The 22,949-nt window shown below is 54.6% G+C and overlaps 4 protein-coding genes across 14 annotated transcripts; 2 read left to right on the top strand and 2 right to left on the bottom strand.

The window, feature by feature from the left end:
* Positions 1-158: 158 nt before the first annotated feature.
* Positions 159-7,977, top strand: RGL2 (ral guanine nucleotide dissociation stimulator like 2). 7 transcript variants are annotated; one of them, XM_055390153.1, is made up of 18 exons: positions 225-296; positions 993-1,189; positions 2,521-2,604; positions 2,860-3,038; positions 3,172-3,222; positions 3,311-3,608; positions 3,877-4,128; positions 4,214-4,317; positions 4,425-4,509; positions 4,591-4,659; positions 4,874-4,948; positions 5,571-5,603; positions 5,721-5,842; positions 5,938-6,033; positions 6,113-6,224; positions 6,330-6,620; positions 7,092-7,206; positions 7,323-7,977. In XM_055390153.1, the coding sequence occupies exons 2-18, from the start codon at positions 1,034-1,036 to the stop codon at positions 7,532-7,534; spliced, it is 2,334 nt and encodes a 777-aa protein (XP_055246128.1). In that variant the 5' UTR covers positions 225-296; positions 993-1,033; the 3' UTR covers positions 7,535-7,977. The 7 variants fall into 7 exon arrangements, with proteins under 7 accessions (XP_055246129.1, XP_055246128.1, XP_004043855.1 ...); XM_004043807.4 differs by having other exon boundaries at positions 271-774; XM_063707509.1 differs by lacking the exons at positions 225-296; positions 993-1,189 and adding exons at positions 1,221-1,838; positions 2,293-2,422.
* A 722-nt stretch (positions 7,978-8,699) lies between these two features.
* Positions 8,700-10,436, bottom strand: PFDN6 (prefoldin subunit 6). 5 transcript variants are annotated; one of them, XM_055390171.2, is made up of 5 exons: positions 10,350-10,436; positions 9,708-9,858; positions 9,384-9,454; positions 9,178-9,302; positions 8,700-8,911 (listed from the first exon to the last, which is right to left on the bottom strand). In XM_055390171.2, the coding sequence occupies exons 2-5, from the start codon at positions 9,769-9,771 to the stop codon at positions 8,782-8,784; spliced, it is 390 nt and encodes a 129-aa protein (XP_055246146.1). In that variant the 5' UTR covers positions 9,772-9,858; positions 10,350-10,436; the 3' UTR covers positions 8,700-8,781. The 5 variants fall into 5 exon arrangements, with proteins under 5 accessions (XP_055246146.1, XP_018884682.1, XP_018884680.1 ...); XM_019029137.4 differs by lacking the exon at positions 10,350-10,436 and adding an exon at positions 10,010-10,120; XM_019029135.4 differs by lacking the exon at positions 10,350-10,436 and adding an exon at positions 10,002-10,082.
* On the top strand, positions 10,373-20,479 carry WDR46 (WD repeat domain 46). Its single transcript, XM_004043809.4, has 15 exons — positions 10,373-10,528; positions 10,617-10,826; positions 10,936-11,016; positions 11,160-11,272; positions 11,395-11,482; positions 11,604-11,665; positions 11,912-12,016; positions 12,125-12,275; positions 12,404-12,539; positions 12,736-12,835; positions 18,650-18,963; positions 19,115-19,209; positions 19,728-19,823; positions 19,977-20,090; positions 20,213-20,479. Exons 1-15 carry the CDS (start codon positions 10,460-10,462, stop codon positions 20,309-20,311), a joined length of 1,833 nt encoding a protein of 610 aa, XP_004043857.4. The 5' UTR covers positions 10,373-10,459; the 3' UTR covers positions 20,312-20,479.
* A 282-nt stretch (positions 20,480-20,761) lies between these two features.
* On the bottom strand, positions 20,762-22,502 carry B3GALT4 (beta-1,3-galactosyltransferase 4). The gene has a single exon (XM_019029131.4). The coding sequence runs from the start codon at positions 22,165-22,167 to the stop codon at positions 21,031-21,033; it is 1,137 nt and encodes a 378-aa protein (XP_018884676.1). The 5' UTR covers positions 22,168-22,502; the 3' UTR covers positions 20,762-21,030.
* Between the last annotated feature and the right edge of the window lie 447 nt (positions 22,503-22,949).

Below are 22,949 nucleotides of genomic sequence, written 5' to 3'. Positions count from 1 at the left end.
CTCTGGTCCCTTCCAGTGACCCTGAACCGCTCAGAGAACGCCCCGTCGACACCGTTCGGGGCGGGCGCCACTACTGGCGCATGAGATGCGCTCAAGCAGAGGGTACTCCACCGGCGAGGATACGCCGAGCCGACGGGGATCTCGGTCTCGGCGCCGGAAGCCTCTGAGAGCCGAATCTGGAACCGGATGTGGCTGCTTCCTGCCCCGCCCCCTGCCGAGGGGGCGGGAATCGAGGGCTCTTCGGAAAACCCGGCCGGGATTTCGGTCAGCTACATTCGTGGGTTGTGGTAGGGAAGGTAATCCCGTGGGGATGGAGTGACCGGCTCTCTCTCCGCCTTTAACGCTTCCCGCGGGAGTTTTAGCCGTGTTATTGTTCGGGAAGGGAATGTCAAATTCTGCTCCTGCCTTCCCCCAGGGGCTGGAAACTGGAATCTTTATTCCAGTTCAGTGCGGGGCCACGTGGTCTCCAGAATCCCCGAGTGTAGAGGCGGAGGACAGTGGAGCTGGGGACTCGGGCGCCTGGGTCCTGGTCCCTGAGCGTCCAGCGCTCCCCTAGTCCGCGGCCCTGGCTCCTGTCCTCACTTCCTTCCCCTTTTGGCTCCTGCTCTCGGAGCGGGCGGACGCGGGGGGGAGCGGAAAGGGCGGGAGGGCCCAGGAGCCCGGCGGGGGGGTTCAGGGGGGTACGGAAAAGCCGGGGAGGGGACTCGGTCCGGGGCCGGAGACCGACGGCAACAGCGGCTCAGGACCCACGCTGCCCCCACCCCTCCCGAGCAGGTCAGAGCCTGAGCACCCTGCGCGTCCCCGTACTCGTGACCTCCTCCTTCCCCAACTGCACCAAGGGCCCCCCTATTCCACCCTTCTGTTGCCCCCTCCCCCAACCTTCCTGCAGAACTCCCTTCCGGTCTTCTTGACACCCACCCACGTCCCTTCTCTGCCTGGTTCCCCCGCGCCTGCCTGACTCTCCACCCCCACCCCACCCCGTCTCTCCCCAGGCGCCCCCATGGCCCGACCCCGCTGATTCCTTCACTCGGCCATGCTCCCGCGGCCCCTGCGGCTGCTTTTGGACACGAGCCCCCCCGGGGGAGTCGTACTGAGCAGCTTCCGAAGCCGGGACCCCGAAGAGGGTGGGGGCCCAGGTGGCCTGGTCGTGGGCGGGGGGCAGGAGGAAGAGGAGGAGGAAGAAGAAGAGGTGAGACGCGGGTGGTGGGAGGTAGGGGGCGTATGGATTTCTGAAGTCTCCACTTTTCTCTTGTCTCTGGGTCCCTACATCTCCTCCTTGCCTCAGTTATTCTCGCGCCTCCCTGGGTGTAGGCCCGTTTCTCTGCTGCGGGGAGTCCTGGCGTCTCTGTGGTTCTCTGTCAGTGTGACTCAGGACCTGCCCGCAGGAACCTGCCCTGTTCCTGCCTGGAACTTCTGGCTGGCTGTCCCTGCGGGTCTCTGGCCCTCTACCTCTGCCTGCCTGAGTGTGCCTACTTCTCTGAGCAGTCGTGTCTTGGTCCCTGTCTCCCTCCTTGTTTTTGTTTGGCGGGGAGGGGTTTGTTTCCACAGTAACCAGCTCCTCTGACTCTGGGATTGGGGAGGGAACCCTCAGATTTCGTGACCCCTCCTTCCCTCTCTCCCCCTTCCCCCCGCCCCCCCGCCCCGCCCCTGTCCTGGGTAGAGGCCGGGAAGCCACGGTTCTGGGACCTGGAGGAAAGATCCTAGGGTGGGTAGAGAGTGGTCATCTATTTTCATTAGGGATTAATGGTGGTGGCCAGGAGCAGGATTTCGGGCCTCAGGAGGGGCCAGAATTTGGATTTGGGGCCCCGAGGCCCTAAACTCCTAGGTCCAGATCCTAGGTGAGGGCAGGTGGACTGGCAGGGCTGGTTTTTCGGGATCGGTCGGGGGAGGGGCTGGGGCCACGTGACTCTCTGAGTCTACTGCCCCCAACCCCCCATCATCCCACTTCCCCTTTTCCTTCCTGTACTGGGATTGGAGCTGCTACCTTCGGGGGTCCCTTAGGGCTGAGATAGTGGAGGCGCTACCCGAGGGACCAGGGTGAAAGGGGTCCTGAAAAAGACTAATTCTCTGGACTGGTATAGTCCTTGGCCGGGAGGGGCGGGGCATGCGGCAGTGCCTGGACTGAGGTTTCAGCTACCCCTAGTCGCTGCCTCTGGCTTGCTGCCTCTCTCTTCCGTCTCCTGCCCTTTGTACCCTGCTTCTCTGTCGTGTGTGGGTTCAGCTCTGGGGAGAAGGGGCTTTGGGGGTCTCCAGGATCAGAATTCCTGTACTCCATCCACGCCTCCACTGCAGCCCCTTCGACTCCACCGGGGCCCTGAGGCGGCTGGGTCGGGGCTGTCTGGGCCCCAGTGGGGGAGACCTGGGGTCACCAGCTCCCCCAACCCTTCCTCGCACTCGCTGGTACTATGCCCTGCCACCACAGGTGAGGGGTACAGAGGGAGGAGCAGGGCCTGGGGTGAAGGCTGAGGGCAATGGGGGGTGGTGTGGAACTGTCTGACTTCCCCTTCCTTTCTCCTCCAGGCCCCTGTGTCCGTCTGGGATGAGGAGGAGGATGGTGCCGTGTTTACCGTCACAAGCCGCCAATATCGACCTCTTGATCCCTTGGTGAGATCATGACTTTAGCTTCTCACCTCTGACTCTTCATTCCCAGTTTTCCTTCCTCTGGCTGACTTTCTGGCCAGAGTGCTAGGTTGGAGTTCTGGAGTCCTGGACTCTGCTGTGTGACATAGGCCAAGACTTTTGCCCTCTCTGAATATCAGAAAAATGAGTCTGGAACATCTCCTGGGTCTGGGATTGTCCTCAGAAATCTAGGGGCAGAGTGGGAGAAAGGGTTGGCGATCATCTCTCTGTGTTCTCCAGGTCCCTATGCCTCCCCCACGTTCCTCCCGACGGCTCCGAGCTGGCACTCTGGAGGCCCTGGTCAGACACCTACTGGATACCCGGACATCAGGGACTGATGTGACCTTCATGTCAGCCTTCCTGGCTACCCACCGGGCCTTCACCTCCACGCCTGCCTTGCTAGGGCTTATGGCTGACAGGTCAGAGTCATAAGGGACGCAGGGTGGTGGAGTATCTGCCTGGATTTCCTAAAGCCACAACATCCCACCAAAATAGTCAAAGCCACTGAGGGTCTGGGAAAAATGGACAGATAGATCCTCTTCTACCCCTCAGGCTGGAAGCCCTTGAATCTCACCCTACCGACGAATTAGAGAGGACAACAGAGTGAGTGACCCCTGGTTCTTAATCTCACAGTCCCCTCTGCCCAGGCTGCAGCTTTACCTCTCACCCTTGGCTGATTCCCTTCTCCCAGGGTAGCCATCTCTGTACTGTCAACCTGGCTGGCCTCTCACCCTGAGGATTTTGGCTCTGAGGCCAAGGGTCAGCTTGACCGGCTTGAGAGCTTCTTACTTCAGACAGGGTATGCAGCAGGGAAGGGTGTTGGGGGGGGCAGCGCTGACCTCATCCGCAACCTCCGGTCCCGGGTGGACCCCCAGGCCCCCGACCTTCCTAAGCCCCTGGCCCTCCCCGGCGATCCCCCTGCTGACCCCACGGATGTCCTGGTGTTCCTCGCTGACCACTTGGCCGAACAGCTGACCCTGCTAGATGCGGTGAGACCCTGACCTCTGGCCCCTATGCCCCCTGACCCCTTACTAACCTCTCCTTGACTCCAGATCCTTTCCTTGCTTCCACCCCTTCCTGATCCAGCTCCTAGCCTCCTCCACCTACCATTTTGAGTCTCCCCTTTTCCCTTTGGTCATTACCCTTCAAACCCTGTGCCCCTCTGGTTCCTTGGCCACCTGAGATCCTCAGATCCCTGATATTGGAAGGCTGACCTCACTTGACTATGAACTTTAACCTCTGACCTCTACCCTGCAGGAGCTTTTTCTCAATTTGATCCCTTCTCAGTGCCTGGGAGGCCTGTGGGGTCACAGAGACCGGCCAGGACATTCTCACCTCTGCCCATCTGTCCGAGCTACTGTCACACAGTTCAACAAGGTGGCAGGGGCAGTGGTTAGTTCTGTCCTGGGGGCTACTTCCACTGGAGAGGGACCTGGGGAGGTGACCATACGGCCACTCCGTCCCCCACAGAGGGCCCGGCTCCTGGAGAAGTGGATCCGCGTGGCAGAGGTGAGAGAGAAGATTGCCCTACGGTTGGCGGCCATGGAATGGAGAGGCTTCCCATAGCCTTAGCTCTCCTCTTTGACCCCCACAGGAGTGCCGGCTGCTCCGAAACTTCTCTTCAGTTTATGCCGTGGTGTCAGCCCTGCAGTCCAGCCCCATCCACAGGCTTCGGGCAGCCTGGGGGGAAGCAACCAGGTGGGGAGGCTGAGGCATTGGACTGGGGTGGGGGTTCCTCAAAAGGCGGGGAAGAGGGGGTGACAGAGCCAGGCCTGTCCTCAGGGCCACTTTTCTCCCTTCCCCAGGGACAGCCTCAGAGTCTTTTCCAGCCTCTGCCAGATTTTCTCCGAGGAGGATAATTATTCCCAGAGTCGGGAGCTGCTTGTGCAGGTGAGAGCCTGGTTTGTGGCATTCCCACCTCTCCTTGCTCCCTACTGCTCCCCCATGTCTCTTTTATTTTGTCACCACCAGGAGGTGAAGCTGCAGTCTCCTCTGGAGCCACACTCCAAGAAGGCCCCGAGGTCTGGCTCCCGGGGTGGGGTGAGTGACCAGCGGGGTGGTGGGCTTGGGGGTGGTGATTATGAAGGGGTGAGGAGTATGTTTTGGGGGAGCAGCCTGAAGGATGGGTAAGGGAGGCACAGAGGGGTGAGGAGAATGAAATCTGTTCTCTGAGGCAATGAGGAGGGCAAGTGCGGAGGGATGGAGGGCCCTCACGTCAATGGCAGGCACTTCTGACCCTGACCCCTGACTTCAGGGTGTGGTCCCATACCTTGGCACCTTCCTGAAGGACCTTGTGATGCTGGATGCAGCCTCCAAGGATGAGTTGGAGGTCAGTAGTGTGTGTGTGTGTCATTGTAATGATGTAACAAGTGGGCTGCAGGGTCGGACAGACCCCCCCACCCCTTGCAAGGGGCTGTAAGGCACAAATAGCTGAGTGTGGGACAGAGCCAGATCTGTTTCTGTGCCAAGTCGCCTCAGTGATCTGTAAATGGGAAACTAGAAATAGCATCTACATTGATCTGTTATAAGGGTTAAATGAATTTGTATTTGTCAAGTGCTTAGAACGTGCCTGAAACGTAAGCACATCTAGGTTTTGTGATGGGCTCCTGCTCTATTGCTAGAGTTTGTTAAATAAACAAATACTGAGACCTTGGACAAGTTCCTCATCCTCTCTGGATAAGGAATCCTGTCGAATTGGATACTATCCAGTCCTCTCATCTGCAAAGCAGACTCGTTGTCTACCTGAGAAATTCAATTTAAAGGGTCAAGTGGAATGCTTAGGCCATGATAGATTGAGGAGGAAGGCAGGGAGGGATCGAAGAGTCAGAGAGGCTGGAGGGAAGTGGTTGTGAGTTGGATGTGGCTGTGTGTGTTTAAGAGAGGGGATATTCTCTCTCTGTGGCCTGGAAGGTAGGGTTGGAACTTTCACCCCATCCCCATTTTCCTCGCAGAATGGATACATCAATTTTGACAAGCGGAGGAAGGTGAGCGGAGTGTCTGGGCTGGATGCTGGACTTCCCTATCCATGTTCCAGGAAGGGGAGGGGGGAAAGTCAGGGGTCCCTGAGTTTTGGCTCCTGCAGTTTGAGGGCTCCTTCCCAGGAGTTTGCAGTCCTTTCTGAGTTGCGACGGCTCCAGAATGAATGTCGTGGCTATAACCTCCAACCTGACCATGATATCCAGAGGTGGCTACAGGGGCTCCGGCCACTGACAGAGGCTCAGAGGTGACTGGCGGGTGAGGTTGGGACTCCAGGGTTCTGGCCAGGTGTGGGGGATTGGTGTCATGTCCTGAGCTCTGCCTCTTGCCCCCCTAACCCAGCCATCGTGTATCCTGTGAGGTGGAGCCACCTGGTTCCAGTGACCCTCCTGCCCCACGGGTGCTTCGGCCAACATTGGTCATCTCGCAGTGGACAGAGTGAGAGATTCACTGGCTGGGGGGTGGTTTCTTGGGACTTCCACTTTTCTCTGATCCTCCCAATCTCCTGCCACTGCAGGGTTTTGGGCTCTGTTGGGGTCCCTACCCCGCTTGTGTCCTGTGACCGGCCCAGTATGGGGGGAGATGAGGCGCCTACAACTCCTGCTCCTCTGCTGACTCGGCTGGCCCAGGTGAGCTCTGCTTCTGACTCTGACCTTGACGCTGACCCTCACTCTGTAAATGTTTCTTCCTTAACCTCCCTGCCTTCATGCCAGTCCCATGTTGTTTGTTCCTAGCACATGAAGTGGCCATCTGTCTCGTCACTAGACTCTGCCTTGGAAAGCAGTCCATCCCTGCACAGTCCAGCTGACCCCAGCCACCTCTCCCCACCAGCCTCCTCCCCTAGGCCTTCTCGAGGTCACCGCCGCTCAGCCTCCTGTGGCTCCCCGCTGAGTGGGGGTGCAGAAGAGGCCTCCGGGGGGACTGGATATGGGGGAGGGGGATCTGGGCCAGGGGCCTCTGATTGCCGTATCATCCGAGTCCAGATGGAGTTGGGGGAAGATGGCAGTGTCTATAAGAGCATTTTGGTGAGGGAGCCTTGGGATGGAGTTGGGGTGAAGGATGGTGTCTTGTTGGACTATAAATGTTGTCTGAGGTTTGGGCAGCCAAATGGAATTGAATGTAGTTTTAATTTTGACCTTTGGTTTTGGCAGTTATGTTTTATTTTTAATTTTATCTTCTAAACTCTAGTCTTCAATAGAAGCTGAAATTTGTTTTATTTTGATGGCTATTTTGCATTAGTTGCTACACCTTAAACTTTTGGTGGCCGTGTTAAAATTTCAGAATCAACAGCAGTTTCCCCACAGGGAAGCAGCTCTGTTTCACTGGGCACCATGTGGGCTGGCTTATGGAGTATAGGAAGCCACCATATTGGGTTTTCCTGTTCATTTTAAAGCCTTGGACACAAGTAACATTTTGTGGTTGGGTTCAGTGGCTGAGGGTGGAAGGATGGGAAATCATGGCTGATTGATTGCTCTTTTGGTCTCCTGTTCTGCCAGGTGACAAGCCAGGACAAGGCTCCAAGTGTCATCAGTCGTGTCCTTAAGAAAAACAATCGTGACTCTGCAGTGGCTTCAGAGTATGAGCTGGTACAGCTGCTACCAGGGGAGCGAGGTCAGAGGCCATGAGGGAAAGGCAGACTCGGGAGGAGAGTGGAGTACTTCCACATCTGGGCGGCTGTGGGGGGAACAACTGTGTGTGTGCTTTACATCCACCCCCTGAACCTTCAGAGCTGACTATCCCAGCCTCGGCTAATGTATTCTACGCCATGGATGGAGCTTCACACGATTTCCTCCTGCGGCAGCGGCGAAGGTCCTCTACTGCTACACCTGGCGTCACCAGTGGCCCGTCTGCCTCAGGAACTCCTCCAAGTGAGGGAGGAGGGGGCTCCTTTCCCAGGATCAAGGCCACAGGGAGGAAGATTGCACGGGCACTGTTCTGAGGAGGAAGCCCCGTTGGCTTACAGAAGTCATGGTGTTCATACCAGATGTGGGTAGCCATCCTGAATGGTGGCAGTTATATCACATTGAGACAGAAATTCAGAAAGGTAGCCAGCCACCCTGGGGCAGTGAAGTGCCACTGGTTTACCAGACAGCTGAGAAATCCAGCCCTGTGGGAACTGGTGTCTTATAACCAAGTTGGATACCTGTGTGTAGCTTCCCACCTTCCATGAGTGCAGCACACAGGTAGTGCTGGAAAAACGCATCAGTTTCTGATTCTTGGCCATATCCTAACATGCAAGGGCCAAGCAAAGGCTTCAAGGCTCTGAGCCCCAGGGCAGAGGGGAATGGCAAAAAGTAGGTCCTCGCAGGAGCTCTTCTTCCCACTCTGGGGGTTTCTATCACTGTGACAACACTAAGATAATAAACCAAAACACTACCTGAATTCTACTCCCCTGTCCTTGCGTACATATGAACTGGCTGCCATGAGTGGGGGTGGGGAATTGGCTGAAGGTAGATGCCATGGAACAGGAAGGGGCACAATGTTTTCTGTCCCCATGAACAGAGCAAAAAGTGAGGTATTGGTGAAAAAAGTTTCCTCAGAACAATTTCTCTCCAGTAACCTCTCTACCACTGGTCCCTTGCTGCAAATGTGTATAAAACAATTTTAGGACAAGGAAATGGCAGAACAACTTTATGGACAACATATAAACTTGGGAGGACTTATAATACCATAAAGCATTACGTGCTGGGATTTTAAGTCAGTTTAAGCTACATTCAAGCAAATTCTAGGAAGACAGAGGCTGAAAAGTACTAACAGAGATGCCAGGGCTGCTGGCAAGGAGGGTAACCACATTTCATCCTGGGGCCTCAGGTTAGAGAACTGTGTATTCTTTTTCAATTAAACCGACATTCCTAGCAATATGGTATGTTGCAAATGCCCTTCCAAAAGAATCATGCCAACGAAGATGAGGGAGAGTTAAGGGTTGTATATACAGGCAAGAAGTAGGTTTGAAGACATTTAGGATTTCACTTTCAAGAAAGAACACTGCCACAAAGAGATTCCAAGTGCAAGAGTTTGAACCTGAGGGGGTAATACAGGTGGTGTGTGTTAAGGTGGAAGGGGCTGTGGGGATATGACAGAAGTGCCTGGTCAGGAAACAGAGCCAGGTGTTTTTACATTTTATTAGCTACAGTATAGATCCTAGAGCTGCCTCATTCCCTCCCCTCCCCTCCCCCCACCATGGGGTCAGGCCTTGCCAGGAGCCCCTGCCTTTGCTGCCTGGGCCCGCTGGAACTCCTGCTGCAGCTGAGCAAGGGTCTCCCTCTGTTGCTCTGACTGCCGCTCAAGATCCCGGAGCTGGGATTCGTATCGCTTACTAAGGAGAGACAAGGGAGACAAGCAGAAAGGGAGAAATTAGTAGGACTTACTATGGAGAGTGCTAAACGCAAGAAAGAGATAGGTGGAAAACTTGAGATCCAGGGGAGGGAGAAGAAGGGGGGTTAAAAGGGAAGGAAAGGGTTGGAGGAACTGGAGGACTAGGGGCCACTATGGAGAGCTGTTCTGCAATGGTTCAGCACCTCTACTCCAATGGTTCACTTGCATCACAGGGTGCAGCACACGGTGGTGGAATTAAAAACTCACATTTCAGCTGTGATATAGTCCAGCCTCTTCCCTACTGTGGCCCGAGCCTCCCCCAGCTCCTGTTTGACTAGCACCGGACCCAGAAGTTTAAAGACCACGTTGGACCCATCCAGCAGGGCCAGTTCCTGATGGAGGGATGGGACATATGTGATCAGAACCATGGCTAGTACAGGTCCCTCCTCGCCCCACAAATCCCAGTCCCTCACCTCTTTCACGATATTATTTTCTGTTAGTTGTGCTTCAAGTTTCTGCCTCCCCGACATGGATTTACTTAAGTCTGGGGATGAGAGGAAAGGCAATTTAGAAATATCAAATGTGCCACCTATCCCCACAATCCTAGTCAGGTGGATATGGATCTGAGGAAGCAGAAAAGGATGGGGGCAGCGGGTGAGTGAATAGGGAAGAGTACTGAGACTGAGGCGGGAAAGTCTCTGCACGCGAGGGCCCAGATGGGGCAACAAACCTTATCTCGGTAATGGCTTTGGGTTGTAAGTGCACTGGGCGAGGCCATACCGACCCTGTTCCCTTACCCTTCTGTAGCTGTTGATATTTCTCCACTTCTCCCTGTAGCTTCTTCTGGATCAGCTCCGCCATGGCGGGGATGAAAGCCTACTGGGTGCGAGACAAGGGCGCTGGGTCTCACTCTCTGGAAGGTACCTGATCTCCCTTTTCTGATTTGGCCTGCGGAAATGATAGCACTCTTGAGAGGTAGCCCTGAGGGGCACCGCAACCTCCCCCCCCCGTCCCGGATATCGACTCCACCCTGTCCCCAGGAGATGGTGGGCGAAACGCAAGACCCCAAGCCTCTCAACCGAAATCCTAACCTACTCACGTTCTTCCTTCAGTAGTAATAAACCCGGAAGTAAACAAGGAATGCTGGGAAAAGACTGTGCCGGAAGTTTCTTTCTGACCCTTGATGGGAAGTGTAGTTCTGACATGTTTAGGGAGTGGAGTTCTGCTAAAAAGACTAGACTAGGACATTTTTAGGCAAGATGGGGAATCTAATCCAGAAAAAGAAACCGCACCGCTACTTAGCCCCTGGCCCCGGACCTGCCTTTCTTTTTTAAGTCACTCTTGCATAAGCTGCCGCTCGCGATAAGGTGCCAAAAACTGTTCCACCCCTCTAAGGAGAGCGTGCCCTCACTCAAGATGGCACCTAGAGAGCTTCATACCTGGTACGCTGCTGATTGGATGAAGGACAGAGGGCTTCCGGGAGTTTTCAAGCCGACTGTGTGGCAGCTGAGAAGAGTTTTGCACGTGGATCGCCGTTCGGGTGGGCGAGATGGAGACAGCCCCCAAGCCGGGCAAGGATGTCCCGCCCAAGAAAGACAAACTTCAGACCAAGAGAAAGGTAGAGGCCTCCCTGGGTGGGAAAGGAAGTTTTTAGCTGTGGGGCCGGGGGGCGGGGCGTGAGTGCGGAGTTCCTGATGTGCCTGTAGAAACCGCGGCGATACTGGGAGGAAGAGACCGTTCCGACCACAGCCGGAGCCTCTCCAGGGCCTCCTCGTAACAAGAAGAATCGGGAGCTCCGTCCTCAGAGACCAAAAAATGCTCACATCTTAAAGAAGTCTCGGATCTCTAAGAAGCCTCAGGTCCCGAAGAAACCCCGAGAGTGGAAGAACCCGGAGTCCCAGCGCGGCTTGTCCGGGGTGAGCGTGGGACCTGATGGGTGGCGAGGCAGGCCGCCTCGTGCCTTGAGAGTGAGAGGGTTGGGGTCAATCCAAGGCTGTCTGCTAATTGCGTCCTCCTTTCCCCTAGGCCCAAGATCCATTCCCAGGCCCCGCCCCCGTCCCTGTGGAAGTGGTCCAGAAGTTCTGTCGCATTGACAAATCCCGAAAGGTGAGGTCCAGCCGGAGAGTTGGGAAGTGCTGGAGGCAGGGAGTGTCTGGGTGAGTTGGATGGAGGCTGGGACAGGTAGCTCTCCTGTGACCCCACTTATCCTGTGGTTCTTCTGCCACTCCTCCCCACCAACAATGTTATAGCTACCACATTCTAAAGCCAAAACTCGAAGCCGACTTGAGGTGGCTGAAGCTGAGGAAGAGGAAACAAGTATCAAAGCTGCTCGTTCTGAGCTGCTGCTTGCTGAAGAACCTGGGTGAGTGGGCCCTAATCTGGACTCCCATTCCCTGCCTTATGAGACTGTCTTTTCTCGTTTTTATGTTGGTATACTTGCTTCATATTGGGAAGCTTTACTGCCATCCTAACCCTTGCTTTCAGGTTTCTGGAAGGGGAGGATGGGGAAGACACAGCAAAGATATGCCAGGCTGACATTGTGGAGGCTGTGGACATTGCAAGTGCAGCCAAGGTGAGCCTGAGGAGGTAAAGGAGCCAAGGGATTGATTGGTGGTGCAGGACAACAGAGGAATGGGGGCTAGAAGAAGGCGTTACTGCAGGGCACTCTTTTTTTTCACTCTTCTCTTTCCCAGCACTTTGACTTGAATCTGCGGCAGTTTGGACCCTACAGACTAAACTACTCTCGAACTGGAAGGTAAGGTTGAATTCTAGTGACTCTTGAACTAAGATGTGTTTCCTTAACCACTTCAGCCATTCCCAGTGTATGTTTGGGTTGCTGATGAGGGGAGGGTCCTTCGATTTGCTTGGGTGTGAGGGTAAGCACCTACAGCAGCATGTGTCTGCCCACCTGGAGAGATGGGGCTGGCATGGGGCAGACCTCAAGTTGTCTGAGTCGGTGGTCCCCTGCCTTAACACCCTGCCTGCCCCTCACCTCCAACAGACACCTGGCTTTTGGAGGGCGCCGAGGTCATGTGGCTGCCCTTGATTGGGTAACAAAGAAGCTTATGTGCGAGATCAACGTCATGGAGGCGGTGCGGGACATCCGGTCAGTGGCCTCACTGTCAGCGGTCAGTTGGGGTGAGATAGTCCATTCCTGATTGAATGATAGCCTGTGACCTCATTTCCCAATTGAACCACTCTTCCTCTCCCCCAGGTTTCTCCATTCTGAGGCATTGCTTGCTGTTGCTCAGAACCGCTGGCTCCACATCTATGACAATCAGGGCATTGAGCTCCACTGTATCCGCCGCTGTGACCGAGTAACACGGCTTGAGTTCCTGCCCTTCCACTTCCTCCTGGCTACGGCTGTGAGTGGCCATGGAGCTCAGGAACTGGGTGGAAGCCCTTGGGATGACCACCTCTCCTTTAGGACCCCAGCAGAGGGAATACAGAGGGCAATCAGGACTGGGTCATTCTCTCTGTCTTTCTCTCTCAGTCAGAAACAGGGTTTCTAACCTACCTGGATGTGTCAGTGGGGAAGATTGTGGCAGCTCTGAATGCTCGAGCTGGGCGGCTCGATGTTATGAGTCAGAACCCTTACAATGCCGTCATCCATCTCGGACACAGCAATGGTCAGTACCTGGCTTAGTTTTGACTCTGACCATCCTGACTTGCTTTTCTTCTATATTTGTACTTCATGAGTCCCTTAAAGTTACCCTTTTATTTCCCTTTTTTGTTGTCTCTTGGTCTTGAGTTCCCATCTTTCCCATGTTTAGTAACCTCAGGCTTAGGTGTGTATTAGCAACTTTGGTACTTCTTCTCTTCCAGGTACTGTGTCTTTATGGAGTCCAGCTATGAAGGAGCCACTGGCAAAGATTCTCTGTCATCGTGGTGGGGTCCGGGCTGTGGCAGTAGATTCTACAGGCACGTAAGTCACTGGTGGGGTGAGGTGTTAGGAGTCATAGGTGGGCAGAAAGGTGTGGAAGGCAGTGTGCTTTAGGAGCACAGAGTCTAAAGCCAGGATGCCCAGGTTTAAATCGCAGTGTTACCACTGATGGGCCTTGCAAGTACAGGGATATTTCATAACCTCTGTGTGCCACAATTTCCTGACCCCGAAAATGGAAATATGAGTGTCCATTTCAAGGGTCCACAAACTTTTTCTGTAAAGAGTCAGATAGTAAATATTTTATGATTTGCTGATAAGAGGTAAAATCAAAGGGTACCATGTAGGCATTTAAATACCAAGAGAAAACAAATTATCACAACTTTTTTTTTTGAGATGGAGTCTCGCTCTGACACCCAGGCTGGAGTGCAGTGGCACAATCTCAGCTCACTGCAACCTCCACCTCTCAGGTTCAAGTGATTCTCCTGCCTTGGCCTCCCGAGTATCTGGGACTACAGGCGCCTACGACAATGCCTGGCTAATTTTTGTATTTTTAGTAGAGACAGGGTTTCAGCATGTTGTTCAGGCTGGTCTCGAATTCCTGACCTCAAGTGATCTGCCCGCCTCAGCCTCCCAAAGTGCTGGGATTATAGGCGTGAGCCACTGCGCCTGACCTTTTTTTTTTTTAATCTTTTGAGAGAGACGTAGTCTTGCTCTGTCTCCCAGGTTGGAGTGCAGTGGCGTGATCTTGGCTCACTGCAACCTCCGCCTCCCAGATTCAAGCGATTCTCCTGCCTCAGTCTCCCAAGTAGCTGGGATTACAGGCACCTGCCATCATGCCCAGCTAATTTTGTATTTTTTGTAGAGACGGGGTTTTACTATGTTGGCCAGGCTGGTCTTGAACTCCTGACCTCAGGTGATCTGCCCGCCTCGGCCTCCCAAAGTGTTGGGATTACAGGCGTGAGCCACTGCGCCTGGCCCACACATTTTTAAGTTATAAAATTAAACGTAATATGGCCAGGTGCGGTGGCTCACGCCTGTAATCCCAGCACTTTGGAGGCCAAGGCGGGTGGATCGCCTGAGGTCAGGAGTTTGAGACTAGCCTGGCCAACATGGCGAAACTCTGTCTCTACTAAAAATCCACAAAATTAGCCGGGTGTTGTGGCGGGGGCCTGTAATCCTGGCAACTTGGGAGGCTGAGGCAGGAGAATTGCTTGAACCTGGGAGGCAGAGGTTGCAGTGAGCCAAGATTGCGCCGTTGCACTCCAATCTGGGCAACAAGAGCAAAACTCCATCTCAAAAACAAACAAACAAACAAAACATAATATGAGACTGGACACAGTGGCTCATGCCTGTAATCTTAACAGTTTGGTAGGCTGAGGTGGGCAGATCACTTGAGCCCAGAAGTTCGAAACAAGCCTGGGTGACATGGCAAAACTCTGTCTCTACAAAAGATAGAAAAATTAGCGGGGTGTGGTGGTGCATGCCTGTAGTCCCAGCTACTCAGGAGGCTGAGGTGATCCTCCCACCTCAGCCCAGGAGGTTAAGGCTGCAGTGAGCTGTGATCATGCCACTGCACTCTAGCATGGGCAACAGAGTGAGACCCGGTCTCAGAAAAAAAAAAATAATAATAATCAAATATGATATTTGTGTAATACAGATCTACTAATGGGAAGAACTGAATTTCTCTTTTTGAGGTTAACATTTTGCCTAATTGATTTACAAAGTTAGTGTTCCAAATGGTCAAATTTGACTGTAGATATTCATGTTCATGCTGATCTGTAGAGATTGCAAGTATTTCATCTTTGAAAACATCTTTTCACACAGTTAGGTAATGATAGGTGATATGTGAGGTGCTTGAAATGCTGTGAAGCACTTACGACTATGTCACTGTGACTTGTAGTGTACAAAGCAGCAGTGCAAATCAGGATGCTGTAGTCGCTGTCATGACCACTCGGCTGTGTGTTGTAGAGCAAAAGCAGCCACAGTGTAAGTAAATAGTGTGGCCCCGTTCCAATAAAACTTTATTTGTGGATATTGGAATTTGAATTTCATACAGTTTTCACAGTCTCAAAATATTCTTTTGATTTTTTTTCAACCACTTAAAAATGTAAAAACCATTCTTGGCTTGTGGGCTATACAGAACTAGATGATGGGCCAGGTTTGGCCCATGGGCAGTAGTTTACCAAGCCTTGGTTTAAAGCCCTCATATAAGCTGTTGTAGACATTAAGATGAGTTAAGGCATGTAGTTTAGCACAGCGCTTAGCAAAATAGGGAGCGCTGTGTTCATCATTGTCATTCAAGATGATCGTTCTCTCCAGGTCTGGCTGATGTGAGGGGTGGAGGTGGTGTCTGCTTTGAATTTCTGCTGTTCCTGAGGGAGTATCTGCATTTTCCACAGCTTTTCTGTCTGATTTGTATTTTCCTCTGATTCCTTTTGTCATCAGGTATTCACTGGGCACCTGCTGTGGGCAGGGCTCTGCGCTGAGGTTCTGGAGATAAAAGGATGAATCGTTGAGCCTGCCCTGGTGTAGTGCTCCAGTTATCCTTTAGGTATAAAAACTTGTGGCTATTTTTTTTTTTTTTTTTGAGACAGAGTCTTGATCTGTCACCCAGGCTGGAGTGCAGTGGGACAATCTCAGCTCACCACAACCTCTGCCCCCCGGGGTTCAAGCGATTCTCCTGCCTCAGCCTCCTGAGTAGCTGGGATTACAGGCGCCCACGAACCACGCCCAGTTAATTTTTTAATGTTTAGTAGAGATAGGGTTTCACCATCTTGGCCAGGCTGGTCTTGAACTCCTGACATCGTGATCCACCTGCTTCGGCCTCCCAAAGTGCAAGTGTTGGGATTACAGGCGTGAGCCACTGCACCCGGCCATGGCTATGGTTTTTGAGAATGACTGGCCAGGTGATGCATTTATTTATTTTATTACTATTTTTCGAGACGGAGTCTTGATCTGTCACCCAGGCTGGAGTGCAGTGGCGCGATCTCGGTTCATTACAACCTCCGCCTCCTAGGCTCAAGTGATTGTTCTGCCTCAGCCTCCGAGTAGCTGGGAGTACAAGTGCATGCCACTGCATGCAGCTAATTTTTGTATTTTTAGTAGAGATGGGGTTTTGCCATGTTGGCTTGGCTGGTCTCAAACTCCTGACCTCAGGTGATCCGCCCACCTCGGCCTCCCAAAGTGCTGGGATTACAGGCTTGAGCCACCACGCCTAGCTCAGGTGATGCCATTAGTTTCTACACAGTTATCCTCTGTCATCCCAGACTCAATGTGTCCATCACTGGATAGGTCACCGCCTCCTAAAGTTTCTCTTGACCTGCTCTCATCTCCCAGAATTTTCCTGTCACCCAGAATTTGACTCAGGTACACAACACCACACCTTGATAATTTTTCTATTTTTTGTAGAGATGGGGTTTCACCATGTAGCCCAGGCTGGTCTCTGTCTTGAACTCCTGGGCTCAAGCGGTCCTCCTACCTCAACCTCCCAAAGTACTGGGATTACAGAGTAATTACTGTGAGCCACCACATCCAGCTTGGCCACCAGCTTATTCAAAGTCTCCAGGATGCTGGGACCACCCCCCCACCACCCGCTCCCTGTTTTTGCATAATTGTATCTTTTTTTTTTTTGAGATGGAGTCTCACTCTGTCACCCAGGCTGGAGTGCAATGGTGTGGTCTCGGCTCACTGCAACCTCCACCTCCTGGGTTCAAGGGATTCTCCTGCCTCAGCTTCCTGAGAAGCTGGGACTACAGGTGTGTGCCACCACACCCGGCTAATTTTTGTATTTTTAGTAGAGATGGAATTTCACCATGTTGGCCAGGCTGGTCTTGAACTCCTGACCTTGTGATCCACCCGCCTGTCCTCCCAAAGTGCTGGGATTATAGGCGTGAGCCGCCGTGTCTGGCCTTTGTAATTGTATCTTTGTGAACGAGTGATTTGGTTCTGCCCTTTTTACTCCATATCTATACCAGCCTGGCTCTAGGAGAGTCAGAAGGCCTGCCCAAGGGTTTCTGCCCTCTCTGGGCCACTGGGCCAAAGCTGTAGCTTGCCCTCCGTGGGCTACCTGGGTCAGCCACTCCTGTGCTGAGGGCTTAATCACTAGTTCACTGAGGCCTGAAGTTTAATCAACACCTTGATGCTGAACAGCTCTGGTCCTTGTGATCTTCAGCCCATCCCTGCTTTTCTCTGGTCCTCCTCAGGAGCTTGTCAGGCCACGGGGGCTCCAGTGATGAGGCTGACCATCTTTCTTAAGAGGTGTTCTGGTAGCTTGTATTATGATTGGATTGCGTTGACTTCTCAAAGCCAAACTGCTGCTTGCAAGTTTAGTAGTACAGTAGACTCCCATTTGGCACTGGGCTGGTCTTTACCCAGGGGTCCCATAGATGGGTGTGTGGAGGGGAGAAGAGCCAGCATGCATCCTTGAGTTGTTAGTTCACCAAAGGATGTGACCCTGTGTTCCAGGAGCGCTCGGTAATTCCTGGTTTGCACTGATGGCCTTTCTCTTTGGTAAAGTCAGGGCACTGATTATCTTGTCGGAAGTATCCAGCTGGTCCTCTCTTGTGCTGCATCACTGTGCAAGTCTCTGCTCATAAGAACTCTTCAGTTCCCTTCTCCTGGGTTCACAGCCAAGGCAAAAAGAGAGTCCTTGGCCTCTTGGCAAACATACATCCCCTACCTGGCTGGTCCCCCTTCAGCTTCCCTAAGGAACAACTTGAACATAGAAACTCCAACCTCACCTGTAATCCCAGCACTCTGGGAGGCCAAGGTGGGCAGGTCATTTGAGGCCAGGAGTTCAAGACCAGCGTGGTCAACATGGCGAAACCCTGGCTCTACTAAAAATTAGTGGTGGTGGCGCATGCCTGTAATCCCAGCTACTTGGGAGGCTGAGGCACGAGAATCACTTGAACCAGGGAGGCAGAGGCTGCAGTGAGCCAGGGTCATGCCACTGCACTCCAGCTTGGGCAACAGAGTGAGACCCTGTCTCAGAAAAAGAAAAGGAACTCCAACTTCTGAAAGTAAACAACTTATGCAGTACGTGATTCCTGGAGAGGATTTGGTCACCAACCTTCCCTCCTTCCTTCCAGGGAAAGCACACAGAGGGGCAGGGCAAGGGCCTCCAGTGCATTACTTCACCACTTCCCTGAGTAGGTCTTCTTAAGTCCTTGGAGCCTTCACTTTGTGATTTGTCACTGCCAGAGAGCAATGTTGGGATCATGAGCTGTGGGTCCTCAGTCTGACTTTAAAGAAACCTCACAAATTGTCTGCTCCTGATTTTCCTGACCATGTTTCCCACCAATCCTGCTAACAAACCTCTGCTTCCCTCTCAGTCTCAACACTCTGGTGTTAATGCATTTGAACCTGCTGTGTATCTACTTCCTGTAATTTTTTGAGAATTATCTAGAATGGCTCAAATCCCACCTTTCCCATGAAGCCTTTCTGACCACTGCACATGCTCCTTCCCCTTGCTGGGCTGTGTGCTGCATGTGTGTACAGGGGGACATCACATTTAGGTGCAGTCTGTCGTGTGGGTGTTCCTTTTGACACCTGTGTCTTGAGAGGGCTGTGTGGTGTTAGCAGGTTAGAGGCAGATGCTAAAGAGACAGGCCTGACCATTCACTGACCTAGCTTTCCTTTCCCTGAGCTTCAGTTTCCTCACCTCTTAAAGGGAAATAAAAACAGTAAGAGTTGTGTGCAGCTTAACTGAGAGGATGCCTGCAGAGTGTTCAGGGTGATGGCAGTGGTTATTACTATTAATCTTTTTCTCCCCAGCCAGACTTGATGCCTGGACTTGGCCACAGCTTGCTTGGTAAACCCATTTACTGACATATTAATTGATCCCTCTTCTCTCACCAGGTACATGGCCACCTCTGGCCTAGACCACCAGCTGAAGATCTTTGACTTGCGAGGGACGTACCAGCCTCTGAGCACTCGGACCCTGCCCCATGGAGCAGGGCACCTGGCCTTCTCCCAGAGGGGACTGCTGGTGGCGGGAATGGGTGACATTGTCAACATCTGGGCAGGGCAGGGCAAGGCCAGCCCACCCTCCCTTGAACAGCCCTACCTCACCCACCGGCTCTCAGGCCCTGTGCATGGCCTTCAGTTCTGCCCCTTTGAAGATGTGCTGGGGGTGGGGCACACTGGGGGCATCACCAGCATGCTGGTCCCTGGTGAGTGGGCCAGGGGATGGGGCTTGAAGTGAATGAACTCTGGGTGGAAGTTTGGGCCAGAGACATCCAGGAACTGGGGGCTTAGTTGGGCTGGAGCTGTTGGACTGAGGTTGTTCCTTATGGCTCCATGCTTCTCCCTCCCTCCCTTCAGGGGCCGGTGAGCCCAACTTCGATGGCCTGGAGAGTAATCCATACAGAAGCCGGAAGCAGCGCCAGGAGTGGGAGGTGAAGGCCCTGCTAGAGAAGGTGAGGCTCCCCTGCTGGAGAGGGTGAGATTCCCCCCACTGCTGGAGAGGGTCAGGTTCCCCACTCCTGGAGAGGGTGAGGTTCCTCCTTCCTGGAGAAGGTCAGGTTCCCCCCTGCTGGAGAAGGTAAGGTTTCCTCTTCCTGGAGAGGGTGAGATTCCCCTCTCCTGGACGGGGTCAGGTTTCCCTCTGCTGGAGAGGGTGAGATTCCCCCTGCTGGAGAGGGTCAGGTTTCCCTCTGCTGGAGAGGGTGAGATTCCCTCTCCTGGAGAGGGTCAGGTTCCCCCCTGCTGGAGAGGGTGAGATTGCCCCTGTTGGAGGTGAGGTTCCCCTGCTGCAGAGAGTGAGGCCCCTGCTGCTGGGGAAGGTGTGGCTTGGGGTTGGAGGTAGAGAAAGCTCTCCTGATGTCTCATGCTGGGGGTCTTGGGTAGAGGGGTTCAGCAGCCTCCCTGGCTTCTCTTTTTGGTGCTGCCCTCCTGTGGCTCCTTGCTGAGTCCTGTCCCTCTGTGACACCCCCAGGTACCTGCAGAGCTTATTTGTCTGGACCCACGAGCCCTGGCCGAGGTGGATGTCATCTCCCTGGAGCAGGGAAAGAAGGAGCAGATAGAGAGGCTGGTATGGAGCAGGCCCCTGAATGCCCAGGCCCGTCTTCTCCCCCACATCCTCTCCCCACCATGGCTTGTCCCCAGAAGTGCGGCCAGCAGGTGGGTGCTGCCAGTTCCCTGACTCCGAGGCTGTAACAGATTTCACTCCTGTCCCCTCCCTCAGGGCTATGACCCGCAGGCTAAGGCTCCCTTCCAGCCAAAGCCAAAGCAGAAGGGCCGCAGCTCCACGGCAAGCCTGGTGAAGAGGAAGAGGAAGGTCATGGATGAGGAACACAGGGTAAATGAGCATTGGGATGGGCCGGGCCTTCCACAGGCTGCACCCTCCTGCTTGTGCCTCTGCCCTTGTCAGCCTGCCACTCCTTACTCTGTGCCTGTGTCCTCCCCCTCTCCGGTCCCCAGGACAAGGTCCGGCAGAGCCTTCAGCAGCAGCATCATAAGGAGGCGAAGGCCAAGCCCACGGGGGCCCGGCCATCTGCCCTGGACAGATTTGTGCGCTGAGCCAGACTCCAGGGTTGCCTGGGAACAGTCTCTCCCCATGATCACCTGTAGGGAAATGAGTGTTCCCTGGAACAAGGAGGTGGGGGCAGTGTGGCCCCTTCCCCAACTGGGGGTGGACAGCTGTCTCCTGGGGTGGGTTGGTATTAAAGAGGAAAGCGATTTTTTGGATAATGTGTCTGGATCATCTTGTGGACCTGTTCCCCTCCCCCTTGCCAAGCATGAGGCCATTCTAGGATCGGAGGGGTCAGTGTCCTGCCTCTACCCCCACCCCATACCTTGTGGCTGCTGTGGCCTTAGCTTTGCCTTTTAGGGGCCTTCCTCCTCAGAGAGGCTGTCCTCTCTCCCATGTCCCTGGAGATGTCCTTCCCATGCAGCAGGGTCTGGCAGCCTCTGGGCTCTCCAGGTTTGTGGTGTTCTGGGGGTCCTGGTGAAGACCACACTGCACTCGAAGAAGTGGAGACAAGTTTATTGAGGAGCTTGACACCCCTCTTCTGCCCTAGCTTGAGAGAACAACTGCAGCATTTTTTTCTTTTTCTCTTCCCGATGACCATCTTTTGGGCTGGCAGGCCAGGCCCCTGGGTGTCTCCCATATCGCTGTCTTTAGTGAGACTGAGGATCTGGTATAAGGAAACAGATCAGCTGCAGCCAGTGAGGGCCCCTGCGTTGGGCCTGGGAGAGAGAAGGTCCTGTTCCTGCCTTTCCTGTGGCCCCAGGCACTCTCAGCTCTGAAGCCAGGCTATTGCTCGACACCGCAGAATGCCCAGGACTCCCTGGAACCAGGAGCAAAAGGGCGCAGTCCTTTCCCCGTCAGAGCCACCCACCAGCTTCCAGGCTTCCTGCATCTTCCAGGGGTCCAGCCTGTGGGACGTCAGCAGGAATTTCCCATAGCAGCACCGGTCTAGCGGGTAGTGGGTGGCACCAGCCAGCTTGACACACTGTGTTGGGGCGAGGCCTCCTCGTCGGGCACTTACCCCCACAAAGACATCCTCTAATGGGAGAGGGGGTGCCCGGCTGGCCACCTTGAGAATGAGCTGCACAGCAGACGCTGACAGCACATACCCCGTGCCTGAGGCATAGGGTGGAAAGGGGCCCCAGGTGTGAGGCCACTGCTCCTCTGATACGCGGTGCCTGCCCCCCGGTGTCCGAGAGGGGTTCACGCGCCAGTGCACCCGGCCCAGGTACAGAAGAGGCACTTCCTCGCTGTGCAAAACCTGGCCTCCTTCCTGCTCAGCCTCTCTCTGGGGTTCCGTGCTTCTCTCCCATTGCTCCCAACGGCCCCCTCGCAAGACCAGCTCTGATACCAGTTCAGGGACGTTGACATACACATCATCGTCCGTCTTGAGGACATATCGGGCCATGGGGCAGTGTTTCTCAGCCCAGTTCAGCCCGCTGAGGGTCTTTAGGGTGAGGTTGCGGTAGGAGTCCTGGAAGGCGGCCTGCAAGATATCCCCCTGGGCTGCTGACTCCGAGGCCAGGTCACTACCCTGGGAACCCCACACGGGGTGCTGTGCGTTCGGCTCTCCTAGCAGGAATAGCGTCTGTACCCTGAGCCCCCGGGCCTCGCGCAGCCCGCCCCACGAAGCCCGAATGGCGTTTCTCTGGTTCAGGTTCTCCGGAGCCGTGCACACCAGGATGAGCAGGAAGGGAGGGGCCCCGGGACCACTGCAAGCTTCCTGGTTGGGGATCAAGAGGCGGGGCAGGGCCAGGGGCGGCCCCGGTGAGGCGGGGGCTGGGAGCAGGGAGGCTAGTGAGAGGCTCAGCAGCTCCTCCCCCAACCCCGAAGGCCCGAAGAGGGTCCAGACGATCACCAGCAGCAAAGCGGCGAGAAGGAGGCGCCGGAAGAGCCTGAGCTGCATGGTGCGGCGTACTCCGAGGGGATCCGTAAGAGCGAAGGGCGGAGACTAGCTCCCCGGGCCTGGGTCACGGCCGGGGACTTAACCGACCACGCCCGGGATGCGGACGACTGAGCGCGCGACCGGGACCAGCGCACCCTGGGGGGCGGGGAGAGGCGGTGCAGCTGCGGACCGCGGTCGAGGCATGCTGCGGGGGTGGCTACCTTGTCGCCGCGGCCTCGCCGCCAGCAAGCTCCGCTCCATGGCTGGCCGACTGCGGCACTCACGGCCCCTCCCCCGCCTCGCCTCGGCGGCCGGTCTACCGCCCGCTTCCGCGTTGCGCGCTCCCATCCCCGCCGGAAGCGGCGTCGGAGCAGCGCGGCAGGGCGCGGAAACCCGGGCGGGTGGAGTGGCACCAAACGGAGACCTGTCTATCCACCCGCTCCCCATCCCAACCCACCCACGTACTCCACCAGGGAGACCACACCCTTCATAACCAACGTCCGCGTTTTTGCCTTTGTTGCTTCGGTCACAGCCCGAAGGATTTTCTCTTATGACTAGATGACCCCTTAAAAAAAAAAAACAAAAAAAAACCCCAGAGTGACCAAGACCTGCAAACTCACCTTAACTGCAACTGGCTAGGCTCAGCTAACCCACTCCACAATCATGCTGCACACCAACCCCAGGGTGTTGGTCTCTAAACTGGTCTGGGTCAGCCCCTCAAGGCTGAACTGTTTTCCCCTCAGATTTCTCTTTACAGAGAGGGACATCACTAGCTACATATAGGGAGACTGGGGTCTGCAGCA

Source organism: Gorilla gorilla, chromosome 5 (genome assembly GCF_029281585.2).
Source record: "Gorilla gorilla gorilla isolate KB3781 chromosome 5, NHGRI_mGorGor1-v2.1_pri, whole genome shotgun sequence".
NCBI classification, from domain to species: Eukaryota; Metazoa; Chordata; class Mammalia; order Primates; family Hominidae; genus Gorilla; species Gorilla gorilla.
This window is presented reverse-complemented; position numbering and strand designations above follow the sequence as displayed.